We start from the raw sequence: 15109 nt of genomic DNA on the forward strand, positions 1-15109 counted from the left end.
GTTTTGAGGATTGGATTCACATTCACACAGACCCCTTCCAATTAGTATTGATTGATCCTTCTCTCTGCTCCTTTCTACGGGTTGTGCTGGTCCTGCCCAATGAATGTCAATAAGGGGATTCGATTAAACTTCCCCGGGTTGAACCGAACTATGGCCCATCACATGAGCGACCGGGTGAAATCAGTGAGGGTGGCGCGCCCTGCTCATATCGAACGGTAATCTGTCAACAATGCAGCATGGGGCATTGTTCAGAAACTTACATCTCTTTTCAATAAAATATATGTTCGAATTTTCAAAGTAGTTTTCATTGGAAAGGCAGATAAAGCATTTGTATCAAAATCAATCACTTTTGCATGTAAAAACACAGCATACTAATCATACTCCAAGTGCTTAATCTATGTCACTTTTGTTTTGAGCCGATTTGACCGTCGGCCAGAACGGCGTACCTGGCTCACACCGGGAGGTAGCCCGGTTCCAAATCGAATGCAATCAACGCTAACCCTGTTCCCCCGGGGCATTAACACAATCCCCTCACCGAGTCCTGCCACTTCAATCTGCGGCTTCCATGTGTACGGATGTGAGGAGAAGCAATGTAGTGAACGGTGTAAACAGAACATTTAATCAGAAATGATCAAACACGTTTTCCTAACAGGACCTCCGGGTAACTATAAAACAAACTTCTTGAAACACAACGCAGATTGCATGGCACGGTTTAGTTGTTCAGAAACGCTGTGAAGTTGTGACTGCTGCTAGCTAACTACCGACGCTAGTTTTAGAAATGATGCCATGCCACACAATACAATGTAACAGCAGTAGTTCAGCTAATAGCTAAAACAATTTGTAAACTGAAGCTTGAGTGTCCTGATTTATTTTGAAAGTAGCAGGTCGACTCTGACCGTGCACATTTTCGAAAGTTAGCGAGCTACAATGTTATCTGACGCCTCGGTCACACCGACAGTGTTTTTGCATTTTGGTTCATCAGAAGTACATTCATATCCACTGGAACGCTGCGTTTTCCTTCCAGCATGGTGTTGGAGAGGCGGTTGCGTTGCGGTCTGTGGTGCATAGGTTGGATTTATCGAACGTATACGTGAAACTGTATGTATAGACGGTTTGACAGAAATGGTAGCAGAAGGTGAATGATCTACTTTGTTGCACACATATCCAGATGCTATGTCTAGTATACGCTAGAACACACTAGCTCGAGTACTACATTAGCTAGCTAGTACACACTAGCTCTAGTACTACATTAGCTAGCTAGTACACACTAGCTCTAGTACTACATTAGCTAGCTAGTACACACTAGCTATAGTACTACATTAGCTAGCTAGTACACACTAGCTATAGTACTACATTAGCTAGCTAGTACACACTAGCTCTAGTACTACATTAGCTAGCTAGTACACACTAGCTCTAGTACTACATTAGCTAGCTAGTACACACTAGCTCTAGTACTACATTAGCTAGCTAGCACACACTAGCTCTAGTACTACATTAGCTAGCTAGTACACACTAGCTCTAGTACTACATTAGCTAGCTAGTACACACTAGCTCTAGTACTACATTAGCTAGCTAGTACACACTAGCTCTAGTACTACATTAGCTAGCTAGTACACACTAGCTAGCTAGTACACACTAGCTAGCTAGTACACACTAGCTATAGTACTACATTAGCTAGCTAGTACACACTAGCTCTAGTACTACATTAGCTAGCTAGTACACACTAGCTCTAGTACTACATTAGCTAGCTAGTACACACTAGCTCTAGTACTACATTAGCTAGCTAGTACACACTAGCTCTAGTACTACATTAGCTAGCTAGTACACACTAGCCTAGCACATTAGCTAGCTAGTACACACTAGCTCTAGTACTACATTAGCTAGCTAGTACACACTAGCTGTAGTACTACATTAGCTAGCTAGTACACACTAGCTCTAGTACTACATTAGCTAGCTAGTACACACTAGCTAGCTAGTACACACTAGCTCTAGTTCTACATTAGCTAGCTAGTACACACTAGCTCTAGTACTACATTAGCTAGCTAGTACACACTAGCTCTAGTACTACATTAGCTAGCTAGTACACACTAGCTCTAGTACTACATTAGCTAGCTAGTACACACTAGCTAGCTAGTACACACTAGCTATAGTACTACATTAGCTAGCTAGTACACACTAGCTCTAGTACTACATTAGCTAGCTAGCACACACTAGCTCTAGTACTACATTAGCTAGCTAGCACACACTGGCACTAGTACTACATTAGCTAGCTAGCACACACTGGCACTAGTACTACATTAGCTAGCTAGCACACACTAGCTCTAGTACTACATTAGCTAGCTAGCACACACTAGCTCTAGCACACACTGGCACTAGTACACGCTAGCTAGCACACACTGGCTCGAGTACCACGCTAGCTAGCACACTGGCTCGAGTACCACGCTAGCTAGCACACTGGCTCTAGCACACACTAGCTCTAGTACCACGCTAGCTAGTACACACTAGTTCTAGTATACGCTAGTACACGCTAGCTAGTACCTCGCATCGAATTATAGATGTATTTTCACCACCCGTGCTGTTTTTGTGTGGTAACACACCATCCTCTATGGCACTATTCGTGTCTCATCTCATATGCCTCACAGCGTCTGTGGCGTGAGAAGGTATCTGCTGGAGCCAGACCCTATTGGAGATAACAGAGAGGAAGAGGCGAGGCAAGAGGTTTGGCTCCACCAAAAATAAGCCCACGAATTGAGGAATGTTTGTGTGGAGGTTGATGAGTGTGAAATTTGGTCAACAAAAAGTTGAATTGTTAATTTGATACGTGAGGCTTATTTGATCTAATATACGTTTTGTAGTGGTTCACTTGTTACGAATGCACTGCAATAAGTGGACGCACGTGGCATTTCGACAACAAAAAAAATAAATATATAACCTTATCAAAGTTCTGCCTAGTGCATAGAAATTGGTAGGTGACTCATCATGGATATAACCGGTTTTAGCATGGCCATTGAGTGCGTCCACCATTTGAAAGTAGTCCGCTGGATGGGGATTCCTAGGAGTTGGGTCCTCATGCTGTCACAGACGCTATAATGGCACAGATACAAAGATGAGTCCTCTATCTATAGACAAGTTTACGCGCTGTATCCCGGGTGGCGCCATAACTCTACACAAATGCATTTCATTTCCGCCGGAAGTTGTTTGCACAACGTCTGCCGGTGTAAACACAGCAATGTCGACGCTAGCTTGGGAACACGGTTCTACTACTTTGACAGCGAGCACAGCTAGAAAGGTGCCCATTCGCTCAACCACGGCGCCTGACAAGTTTTTGTCAGAACACTTACACCCATCCTTCCGTGGCAATGCCGCAACCCGTCAAGGAGCGGAGGGGGAGGAACTTGCAAGGGACTATTTGGAAACTCTGGGCAACAGCATTGAAACCAAAGGCTTAGTGGTGTGCGAAAAGGAACCGTGGCTTGCAGCATCTCCCGATGGAGTGATAAACAACGACATTCTGTTGGAGATCAAATCACCTGTGATGGGAAACAAGTCACTTGCAGAATTTTTGGCAACAAAGAACTGCGAAATCACAACTGTGGCAAACGGAGATAGGGTAGATTACCATATTGCCTGCAATGGTCCAAAAGGCTACTACATGCAGGTACAAATTGGGATGCACTGCACAGGGCTTCAGCACTCCAAGTTGGTGATCTGGAACAAAACTGAGCACCTAGAAATCGAAGTACCCTACGACCAAGGCTTTGTCCAGGGGCATATCATAAGGCTGCGCACATTCTACTTTGCCCACATGCTCCCGAAAATTGTTGATGATTTTGTTGAGGGAAGGTTACAGTTCTGAAGTAAATATCTCAGCATTTTAAAACCAAAATAAACTGCCTTATTTAGGTCATGCCCACAGGAGCCAACAGATGTCCATTGTTTACATGATCTCTTTATGCTGTGCAATATATCAGTGTGCCTACTGTTTGAGTGAAAATAAAGTTTGATGTAATTTCAATCTTTAGAGTGCTACAATTTATTTTAACACAGTTCATAATTCATAGTAAGCTCATACTGTACATAAATAACACTGGATTAATTAATTGTTTTGAGGAAACTAAACAAATGGCTTCAACAAGAAAGATTGCGTGTTTAATCTTAACAGGTATTAAAAAGTAAAATACAAAAGCAGCCCACACAATTACATCACTATGAAAATATTCATATATAATATTAAAAAATACAATGCACGCAGTATTTGTTGTGTTAATCTGTATTTAATGAACAACATGGCTGGGTGTTGGTAGACAGGGACACAGGGCAAGATTCTAAACCTCACTGATCAGTGGACTCTTCAGGTTAACTAGGCCAGCACAGATGGTTAAGATGTTGTCCAGTTTCGGTGCCATGCTGATGGGAACATTCTGGGATAAAATCTTAAAAACCTTCAGTCTCTGGATTGCTCTTTCCACATGTATGCGGACATTGGCTACTCGCCTGGTGCGTGTCGTCTCCTCATTGGTCAACTGATTGCGCCTGTAGGTGAAAGCAGGGATGTTCAAACTGACCCTTCTCTCATCAAGCAAGTCTCGAATGGTGAACCCACGGTCCGCCATGACCTCATCACCAGCCCTCAGATAGTCTAGGAACCCACTGTCCATGGTGATAAACTTATCGCTGCTTCTGCCAGCATAGGCATCAGATATAAACATGATTAGCCCATTAGGGGCCACAGCGACGAGATATTTCACAGTGTTGCGTGATTTATACTGGCTGAAAGTGTCACTCCTTGAGTCGTGGTTTGTGGCTCTCTGCATGGCACTTTCGGCACAGTCAATGATGCAGGTGGTTCGAGGGTAGTTCCTCTGAAACGACAAGGGCATGGTGGCACGAATGGTCTCTCTTGGAAGCCAGGGGATCAGGACTTTGAACTGTTCACCCATCACGTCAATCCAGTGACTAATCACAATGCTTGCCATGGATGTAGACACATTGAAGCGGTGAGCAATATCTCCTAATATTAGGTTTAGTTTTAGTTTCATCAACGTCATAAGTATTTGGTCAACAACAGGAAGGGTAATTGATGGCTTACTGAAAGGCAACAACACCGTCACCAGGGTGAATAATTGAACCATAAGCACTCCTGTATACAGCCGGGACCTAGCATCATCAATGACCGTGGTGCTGGTCACAGTAGGACCCATTTCTGCCTCGCACTGTGTGGCCTTGTCTACTTTAACAGACTGTGTTGTTGAACAGTAAATGTGATCAATATGTGACGGATCCTCCCATTGGGTCTGGGCATCTCGAAATTTTGGTGTAGCAGGCTCGGCCTCACAGACAGGCTGACAGGTTTCTGGAGCATCTAAAAAGGGGAAGAGAAAACATGGATGGAGCAAAATTAATGCAGGCATAGAGTCCTCTCACTACAAACATCACAATGGAAAAATATGTACTACAACATTGCACTCACACGCGCACACACACAATCATCATCACAACAGCCTGCCACCTTGCATTGTATTTATGATGTAGACTAAGGCACACGCAGGCAGACACACACAATTAATGATGTAGCTATCGTGGGCATTGTTTGTCCCATCTCCAAAACAATCAACTGCCTTAGCAAAATACCGGTAGCAATGTTAATGTATGACAACTTCTTCATAATTAACAGTATTGTCAGCTTCATAGCTAAAGTTGCTGAACTTACCCTCAGATTCAAGTCTGCGTTTCTTTTATCTGGGGGGAGGCAGTGGTCCGCTGGGTGAGTTGACGCCTCTTTGGCTGGGGAGGGCGATTGTATCCCAACCACAACTCTGGGAAAGGATTATCCTTGGTAGGTTTTTGGTCAACAAAGTGATAGGAACAAACAAAAACGTTGAGGGGTGGTTTCTTTAGATTCAATGCCTTCAGCCAGGTCCTTGATTCCGAGTCGGTATCAGGCTTGCGAAAAAATGTAAACAATGGAGCGCATGGACATTGCCTCTTCGTAGCTGGTTTGTGGTCGTAGCACTCTCTATCTAACCACTCGTTCAGGTGCTTTCTCTAGTTTTTGCAACCAACTACAGCACACGTCGTTCCCGAACCACTTTTCTTCATGTTGTAATTGTAATTTTTATATCCTCTTTGTCACTGCGATATCAGTGCTTTGTCGGCACAACGGGCTAGCTAGCAAAACAAACCCAGCCCGGCAGAACGGAAGTGGATTGCATCGACGGGAGGAGTTCAGGAAGTAGAGCGGAAACGGCTCAAAAACTTGTCTATCTCAATGGCCTGTTCATGTGTGTATCTGCCCTCTCATTGGCTATAATGGTCCCACCTGATCTCTCCTCCTCCCGCCTGCCTTCCATCTTTGAGGACATGTATTTCCATTGTTAGAGTGGTCAATCAAGTCTTGTCAGTATAATAGACAGTCGTTGGATGAACTGAGGAGCTGACTAACAATGGGCTTTGTTGTCCACAGAGCTGAACACCGGGCTGTCAAGCTCACACCTATTCCTGTCTTTTGATTGGTGGATACATCTCGTTATTTGAATACTTTTTTTTGAATATTCGTTGACACTCGCCTTTATTGTACTCAATGGCGAGCGAGTTGCTATCCTAATGAATATTCATAGACGTCTCGATTTTCAACAGGGACAACTCTGTGTTTTTTCTCAAAGTTGCCTGGATGTCACGTGCATCACACTCATATCCCTAGCCTACACTCGTAACAACCTCAGCATTACTGTAAGTCGCTTTGGATAAAAGCGTCTGCTAAATGGCATATCATATTATTATTACGCAACTTATATTAGATCAAATACGCCTCAAGTATTGAAATGGCTATTAAGTTTCAATTTGACTAAATTTGGCACTCTCATTGCCCCCCATACAAAATCCCCTCACTTGCTTAATACTTAATGATCTGCTTAACATGGACATATTTTGGGCGTAGTAAACACTCTCTCTTCGCCTCTTCCTCTCTGGTGTATCCCGGTTTCCACTGGATAACGGTCAGATTCCAAAGCCTCAAAGTTGGATACAAAGGTTTGCTTTTTGGTCTCAATTTAAGGTTAGGCATAAGGTTAGCAGTATGGTTAGGGAGGGTTTTATCCAGAGTTATGCCTTTGTGGCTGGGTTAACTAGTGACCACCGTGTGTCCCAGGCAGATCCTCCGTAAGTGAATGGTGTGACCTCCGCCAAATAATAACATAACAACTCTGTTCATGAGTCAATACTTTTGCATTATGATCAAATGTTACATTTCTATTGATAGTCATGGTTTGAAGGCCCCAACAAGACAAACGGCTTCATTTTGGATATGCCATGACCCTCTTCTATTGTGAAGGTGTGGGGAAGACCACCCTGGTCCAGAAGGCCTGTGACATCATCGTGTCTTCAGGTGTGTCTGTGGAGGGCTTCTACACCCAGGAGGTCAGGGAGGGGGGGCGCAGGGTCGGTTTCGACGTTGTCACTGTGACCGGACAGCGGGGGCACTTGTCCAGAGTCAGGTAGGCTTCAGTCAGGTGTCAATATTTTACGTAATCAACCAAAATGGTCTACCTATTTCTGTAAGGGCCTGTTTTCCAGACAGATGAAGCCTAGTTTAGGACTAAAAAGCATTTTTAAAATTCTCAATTGTTTACTCTGTAGTCCAGGACTAGGCTTCGTCTGGGAAACTGGCCCCTACATGTTAAGTCATGTGTTTTTCTTTGCTGTCTTTGTTCTGTTCAGAGAGAAGTCTGTAGCTTCACATGGAGGGAAGCAGTACACTGTCGGACAGTATGTAGTGGATGTACCTTCGTTTGAGAACCTGGCTCTACCTCTCTTCAGAAACGTACGTTATTATTGCACTATTTAGCAGAGCAGTGTTTTTCCTCATATGTCAGGGCTGCGATCCATGTTTTTCCTCATATGTCAGGGCTGTGATCCATGTTTTTCCTCATATGTCAGGGCTGTGATCCATGTTTTTCCTCATATGTCAGGGCTGTGATCCATGTTTTTCCTCATATGTCAGGGCTGTGATCCATGTTTTTCCTCATGTCAGGGCTGTGATCCATGTTTTTCCTCATGTCAGGGCTGTGATCAGTGTTTTTCCTCATATGTCAGGGCTGTGATCAGTGTTTTTCCTCATATGTCAGGGCTGTGATCCATGTTTTTCCTCATATGTCAGGGCTGTGATCCATGTTTTTCCTCATATGTCAGGGCTGTGATCCATGTTTTTCCTCATATGTCAGGGCTGTGATCCATGTTTTTCCTCATATGTCAGGGCTGTGATCAGTGTTTTTCCTCATATGTCAGGGCTGTGATCAGTGTTTTTCCTCATATGTCAGGGCTGTGATCCATGTTTTTCCTCATATGTCAGGGCTGTGATCCATGTTTTTCCTCATATGTCAGGGCTGTGATCCATGTTTTTCCTCATATGTCAGGGCTGTGATCCATGTTTTTCCTCATATGTCAGGGCTGTGATCCATGTTTTTCCTCATATGTCAGGGCTGTGATCCATGTTTTTCCTCATATGTCAGGGCTGTGATCAGTGTTTTTCCTCATATGTCAGGGCTGTGATCAGTGTTTTTCCTCATATGTCAGGGCTGTGATCCATGTTTTTCCTCATATGTCAGGGCTGTGATCCATGTTTTTCCTCATATGTCAGGGCTGTGATCAGTGTTTTTCCTCATATGTCAGGGCTGTGATCAGTGTTTTTCCTCATATGTCAGGGCTGTGATCCATGTTTTTCCTCATATGTCAGGGCTGTGATCCATGTTTTTCCTCATATGTCAGGGCTGTGATCAGTGTTTTTCCTCTATGTCAGGGGCTGTGATCAGTGTTTTTCCTCATATGTCAGGGCTGTGATCCATGTTTTTCTCATATGTCAGGGCTGTGATCCATGTTCTTCCTCATATGTCAGGGCTGTGATCAGTGTTTTTCCTCATATGTCAGGGCTGTGATCAGTGTTTTTCCTCATATGTCAGGGCTGTGATCCATGTTTTTCCTCATATGTCAGGGCTGTGATCCATGTTTTTCCTCATATGTCAGGGCTGTGATCCATGTTTTTCCTCATATGTCAGGGCTGTGATCCGTGTTTTTCCTCATATGTCAGGGCTGTGATCAGTGTTTTTCCTCATATGTCAGGGCTGTGATCAGTGTTTTTCCTCATATGTCAGGGCTGTGATCCATGTTTTTCCTCATATGTCAGGGCTGTGATCCATGTTTTTCCTCATATGTCAGGGCTGTGATCCATGTTTTTCCTCATATGTCAGGGCTGTGATCCATGTTTTTCCTCATATGTCAGGGCTGTGATCAGTGTTTTTTCCTCATATGTCAGGGCTGTGATCAGTGTTTTTCCTCATATGTCAGGGCTGTGATCAGTGTTTTTCCTCATATGTCAGGGCTGTGATCGTGTTTTTCCTCATATGTCAGGGCTGTGATCCATGTTTTTCCTCATATGTCAGGGCTGTGATCCATGTTTTTCCTCATATGTCAGGGCTGTGATCAGTGTTTTTCCTCATATGTCAGGGCTGTGATCAGTGTTTTTCCTCATATGTCAGGGCTGTGATCAGTGTTTTTCCTCATATGTCAGGGCTGTGATCCATGTTTTTCCTCATATGTCAGGGCTGTGATCCATGTTTTTCCTCATATGTCAGGGCTGTGATCCATGTTTTTCCTCATATGTCAGGGCTGTGATCAGTGTTTTTCCTCATATGTCAGGGCTGTGATCAGTGTTTTTCCTCATATGTCAGGGCTGTGATCAGTGTTTTTCCTCATATGTCAGGGCTGTGATATTCTCACTTGATGGCAATTCCAGCATTACGTTTTTACTGTTCATGGAGCTGCCTGGCTGTCAGGTTCTGATTGATAACCTATCGATGAGCCTGGTGTTCCTGCAGCCTTGCACAGTTGCACACATGCGTGGCTGGGCTGCTCACCTACACTACATGACCAGAAGTATGTGGACACCTGCTCGTCAAACATCTCATTCCAAAATCATGGGCATTAATATGGAGTTGGTCCCCCCTTTGCTGCTATAACAGCCTCCACTCTTCTGGGAAGGCTTTCCACTAGATGTTGGAACATTGCTGCGGGGACTTGCTTCCATTCAGCCACAAGAGTATTAGTGAGGTCGGGCACTGATGTTGGGTGATTAGGCCTGGCTCGCAGTCGGGGTTCACTGGAACTAAGGGGCCTAGCCCGAACCATGAAAAACAGCCCCAGACCATTATCCCTCCTCCACCAAACTTTACAGTTGACACTATGCATTGGGGCAGGTAGCGTTCTCCTGGCATCCGCCAAACCCAGATTAGTCCCTTGGACTGCCAGATGGTGAAGCGTGATTAATCACTCCAGAGAACTTCCACTGCTCCAGAGTCCAATGGTGGCGAGCTTTACACCACTCCAGCCGACGCTTGGCATTGTGCATGGTGATCTTAGGCTTGTATGTGGCTGCTCGGCCATGGAAACCCATTTCATGAAGCTCCCGACAGTTATTGTGCTGACGTTGCTTCCAGAGGCAGTTTGGAACTCGGTAGTGAGGGTTGCAACCGAGGACAGACAATTTTTACACGCTACGCACTTCAGCACTTGGTGGTCGCGTTTTGTGAGCTTGGCCTACCACTTCGCGGCTGAGCCGTTGTTGCTCCTAGATGCTTCCACTTCCCAATAACAGCACTTACAGTTGACCCGGGGCAGCTCTAGCAGGGCAGACATTGGACGAACTGACTTGTTGGAAAGGTGGCATCCTATGACGGTGCCACGTTGGAAGTCATTGAGCTCTTCAGTAAGGGCCATTCTACTGCCAATGTTTGTCTATGGAGATCGCTTGGCTGTGTGCTCAATTTTTATCCACCTGTCAGCAACGGGTGCGGCTGAAATAGCCGAATACACTAATTTGAAGAGGTGTCCACATACTTTTATGTATGTGTGTGTAGTGTAGGACCGTAGTAGTAGTAGTAGTAGAGTAGGACTGTAGTAGTAGTAGTAGCAGTAGTAGTAGTAGCAGTAGCAGTAGTAGTAGTAGTAGTAGTAGTAGTAGTAGTAGTAGTAGTAGTAGTAGTAGTAGTAGTAGTAGTAGTAGTAGTAGTAGAGTAGAACTGCAGCAGTATATCAACCATTCAGTCTGTTTTTTGTTTTGAGTGATGTTGTCTCTAACCTCTCCATCTCTATGTTTAGCTTGAGTCTTCATGCAGTAGCAACAGTCAGCTGTTTATCATAGATGAGGTTGGTAAAATGGAGCTGTTCAGCCAGCCATTCATCAGGTCTGTCAGACAGACCCTGGACTCTCCAGTCTTCTCAGTGCTGGGGACTATACCCCTCCCTTCAGGAAAACCACTGGGTTTAGTGGAGGAGATACGGACCAGGACGGACGTCACAGTCTTCACTGTGAGTACATGCGTGCTCGCACACACACAAATCATCTCTTTCTATCTAATCTTACCTCCCTCATTGTAGGGACGTCAAATGTTCAACCTACTGCACAGACTGGGTCAGTTGTTCTTGGGAGCAGTTTTACCCTCACCATGGTTACAGTAGGAGGAAATAGAACCAGGTTTCCATCCAACGTTTAGATCATTTAGTAGATGCTCTTATCCAGAGCCACTTACAGTAGTGAGTGTGTATATTTTCATATTGGTCCCCCGTGGGAATCGAACCCACCACCCTGGCTTTGCAAGCGCCATGCTCTACCAACTGAGTGACACGGGACGGTATGTGAGTTGAGTACATATCTGATAACATATGTCACGACAGGCCTGATGCAAACAGCAAATTTGACGGTCAAATGTTGACAAAACTAAGTATGTTAGACAAGGTGGGATCTTTTTGTGTCTGTAAAATTTAATTATGCAAGAAATGTGGAAATGCTTTAATGTGCAGATATTGATATAATACACATCATATCAAAGTAAAGTTGGAGTCACGCGACGACGTCCTCCCACTACGACTCCTCGGGATAGCAGTTTATTAGGCTACAGATGAGCTTCACAGGGTGGTGGAAGGGCACGTGATGAGCTTGATGCTCCTATATAGAGGGTCTTATTATGGTGACATGATAATCGATGCTTTGACAAAATAAAAAAGAATCTCACTCATGTCCATAATAATCTCATCATGTAGGATATACAGTCTCTCTAGCCAATAACGGAGTGGGCACACACACTCGCTATATAACGCCAGTTGGCAATGTGATGGAAACCCATTGAACTTGTATTGTTTATTCGGTACGTGGGAATTTAACCACCGACGGCATTTCATGTGTTCTACATCATCACGCTCAGCCTTTTATCTGCATCATGTCAATTTGATGGAAACATGCATATTGTTTTTAATGTGGATTTTAGAATGTTTGCATGACAATTCTGTCGCCAATTGGAACCTAGCTAGTGTGCTACATTTACTATCATATATTCATCTTGAATTACTTTGACATATTTAATTATGTTTAGAGATGTTTAGAGTGGGCGGTATCCAGATTTTCTTACTGTTATACCGTTTCTGTACCATACCGGGGTATACGATATTACCGAATGTGCACACAAGGGGGTGCTATTTAAAAACATTTTTATTATAATAATTATGCATAAAATAATTTAGGCAACAGGGAATCTTGGCGGATGCCATTATCCTTTTACCGTATAGCATGGTGGATACCGTTATCCTTTTACCATATAGCATGGTGGATACCGTTATCCTTTTACCATATAGCATTGTGGGGATTAAACATGAAATCATGCGTGACTAAACCAGATCTAACACTGTTACTATCACTAACATTGTTCCTGATGGATGGAACCAGATCTATGTTAGTGATATTTGCAGCATTAGATCTGGTTCCATCCATCAGGATCTATGTTAGTGATATTTGCAGCATTAGATCTGGTTCCATCCATCAGGATCACTGTGCTCTTGCTGCCATGGTACATTGAGGGGAAAAAAGTATTTGATCCCCCGCTGATTTTGTACGTTTGCCCACTGACAAAGAAATGATCAGTCTATAATTTTAATGGTAGGTTTATTTGAACAGTGAGAGACAGAATAACAAACAAAAAAACGCATGTCAAAATTTTATAAATTATTTGCATTTTAATGGGGGAAATAAGTATTTGACCCCTCTGCAAAACATGACTTAGTACTTGGTGGCAAAACCCTTGTTGGCAATCACAGAGGTCAGACGTTTCTTGTAGTTGGCCACCAGGTTTGCACACATCTCAGGAGGGATTTTGTCCCACTCCTCTTTGCAGATCTTCTCCAAGTCATTAAGGTTTCGAGCCTGACGTTTGGCAACTCGAACCTTCAGCTCCTTCCACAGATTTTCTATGTGATTAAGGTCTGGAGACTGGCTAGGCCACTCCAGAACCTTAATGTGCTTCTTCTTGAGCCATTCCTTTGTTGCCTTGGCCGTGTGTTTTGGGTCATTGTCATGCTGGAATACCCATCCACGACCCATTTTCAATGCCCTGGCTGAGGGAAGGAGGTTCTCACCCAAGATTTGACGGTACATGGCCCCGTCCATCGTCCCTTTGATGCGGTGAAGTTGTCCTGTCCCCTTAGCAGAAAAACACCCCCAAAGCATAATGTTTCCACCTCCATGTTTGACGGTGGGGATGGTGTTCTTGGGGTCATAGGCAGCATTCCTCCTCCTCCAAACACGGCGAGTTTAGTTGATGCCAAAGAGCTCCATTTTGGTCTCATCTGACCACAACACTTTCACCCAGTTCTCCTCTGAATCATTCAGATGTTCATTGGCAAACTTCAGACGGCCCTGTATATGTGCTTTCTTGAGCAGGGGGACCTTGCGGGCGCTGCAGGATTTCAGTCCTTCACGGCGTAGTGTGTTATCAATTGTTTTCTTGGTGACTATGGTCCCAGCTGCCTTGAGATCATTGACAAGATCCTCCTGTGTAGTTCTGGGCTGATTCCTCACCGTTCTCATGATCATTGCAACTCCACGAGGTGAGATCTTGCATGGAGCCTCAGGCCGAGGGAGATTGACAGTTATTTTGTGTTTCTTCCATTTGCGAATAATCGCACCAACTGTTGTCACCTTCTCACCAAGCTGCTTGGCGATGGTCTTATAGCCCATTCCAGCCTTGTGTAGGTCTACAATCTTGTCCCTGACATCCTTGGAGAGCTCTTTGGTCTTGGCCATGGTAGAGAGTTTGGAATCTGATTGATTGCTTCTGTGGACAGGTGTCTTTTATACAGGTAACAAACTGAGATTAGGAGCACTCCCTTTAAGAGTGTGCTCCTAATCTCAGCTCGTTACCTGTATAAAAGACACCTGGGAGCCAGAAATCTTTCTGATTGAGAGGTGGTCAAATACTTATTTCCCTCATTAAAATGCAAATCAATTTATAACATTTTTGACACGTGTTTTTCTGGATCTTTTTGTTGTTATTCTGTCTCTCACTGTTCAAATAAACCTACCATTAAAATTATAGACTGATAATTTCTTTTATCAGTGGGCAAACGTACAAAATCAGCAGGGGATCAAATACTTTTTTCCCTCACTGTATCTCTTCAAGATCTTTGGTCTGTGTGTTTCTCCCCATCTCTCGCTCTCCCCATTTCCCCCTCTCGCTCTGGCTCTGGCTCTCGCTCAGGTCACCAAGGAGAACAGAGATGTTATATTACAAGAGGTTGTGTCAGCGCTACAGGACTGTTTAAGGAAAGTGCCTAAGTAGGTGGAAGTTATCCAAGATCAGTGGAACAACATGGAGGGTCTTAAAGCACAGCAGCACTCTGAACTAGACCGACCCCTGATGAAACTAGACCGACCCCTGATGAAACTAGACCGACCCCTGATGAAACTAGACCGACCCCTGATGAAACTAGACCCACCCCTGATGAAACTAGACCCGACCCCTGATGAAACTAGACCGACCCCTGATGAAACTAGACCCCCACCCCCTGATGAAACTAGACCGACCCCTGATGAAACTAGACCGACCCTGATGAAACTAGACCGACCCTGATGAAACTAGACCGACCCCTGATGAAACTAGACCGACCCCTGATGAAACTAGACCGACCCCTGATGAAACTAGACCCAACCCCTGATGAAACTAGACCGACCCCTGATGAAACTAGACCCACCCCTGATGAAACTAGACCCGACCCCTGATGAAACTAGACC

The 15109-nt window shown here is 44.4% G+C and overlaps 1 protein-coding gene across 1 annotated transcript; it reads left to right on the forward strand.

The window, feature by feature from the left end:
• Nucleotides 1–511: 511 nt before the first annotated feature.
• Nucleotides 512–14855, forward strand: ntpcr (nucleoside-triphosphatase, cancer-related). Its single transcript, XM_041874079.2, has 5 exons — nt 512–661; nt 7331–7493; nt 7717–7819; nt 11149–11358; nt 14577–14855. Exons 1-5 carry the CDS (start codon nt 628–630, stop codon nt 14655–14657), a joined length of 591 nt encoding a protein of 196 aa, XP_041730013.1. The 5' UTR covers nt 512–627; the 3' UTR covers nt 14658–14855.
• Nucleotides 14856–15109: the final 254 nt, after the last annotated feature.

The sequence above is a fragment of the Coregonus clupeaformis genome, unplaced genomic scaffold (genome assembly GCF_020615455.1).
Source record: "Coregonus clupeaformis isolate EN_2021a unplaced genomic scaffold, ASM2061545v1 scaf0171, whole genome shotgun sequence".
Taxonomy (NCBI): domain Eukaryota; kingdom Metazoa; phylum Chordata; class Actinopteri; order Salmoniformes; family Salmonidae; genus Coregonus; species Coregonus clupeaformis.

Bases quoted from the DNA above. Each gene is read 5' to 3' on its own strand.
- ntpcr (XM_041874079.2), top strand. From the start codon at position 628: ATGATCAAACACGTTTTCCTAACAGGACCTCCGG. The intron at 662-7,330 runs GTAACTATAAAA...TCTATTGTGAAG, and splicing joins TTTCCTAACAGGACCTCCGG to GTGTGGGGAAGACCACCCTG. The intron at 7,494-7,716 runs GTAGGCTTCAGT...TGTTCTGTTCAG, and splicing joins GGGCACTTGTCCAGAGTCAG to AGAGAAGTCTGTAGCTTCAC.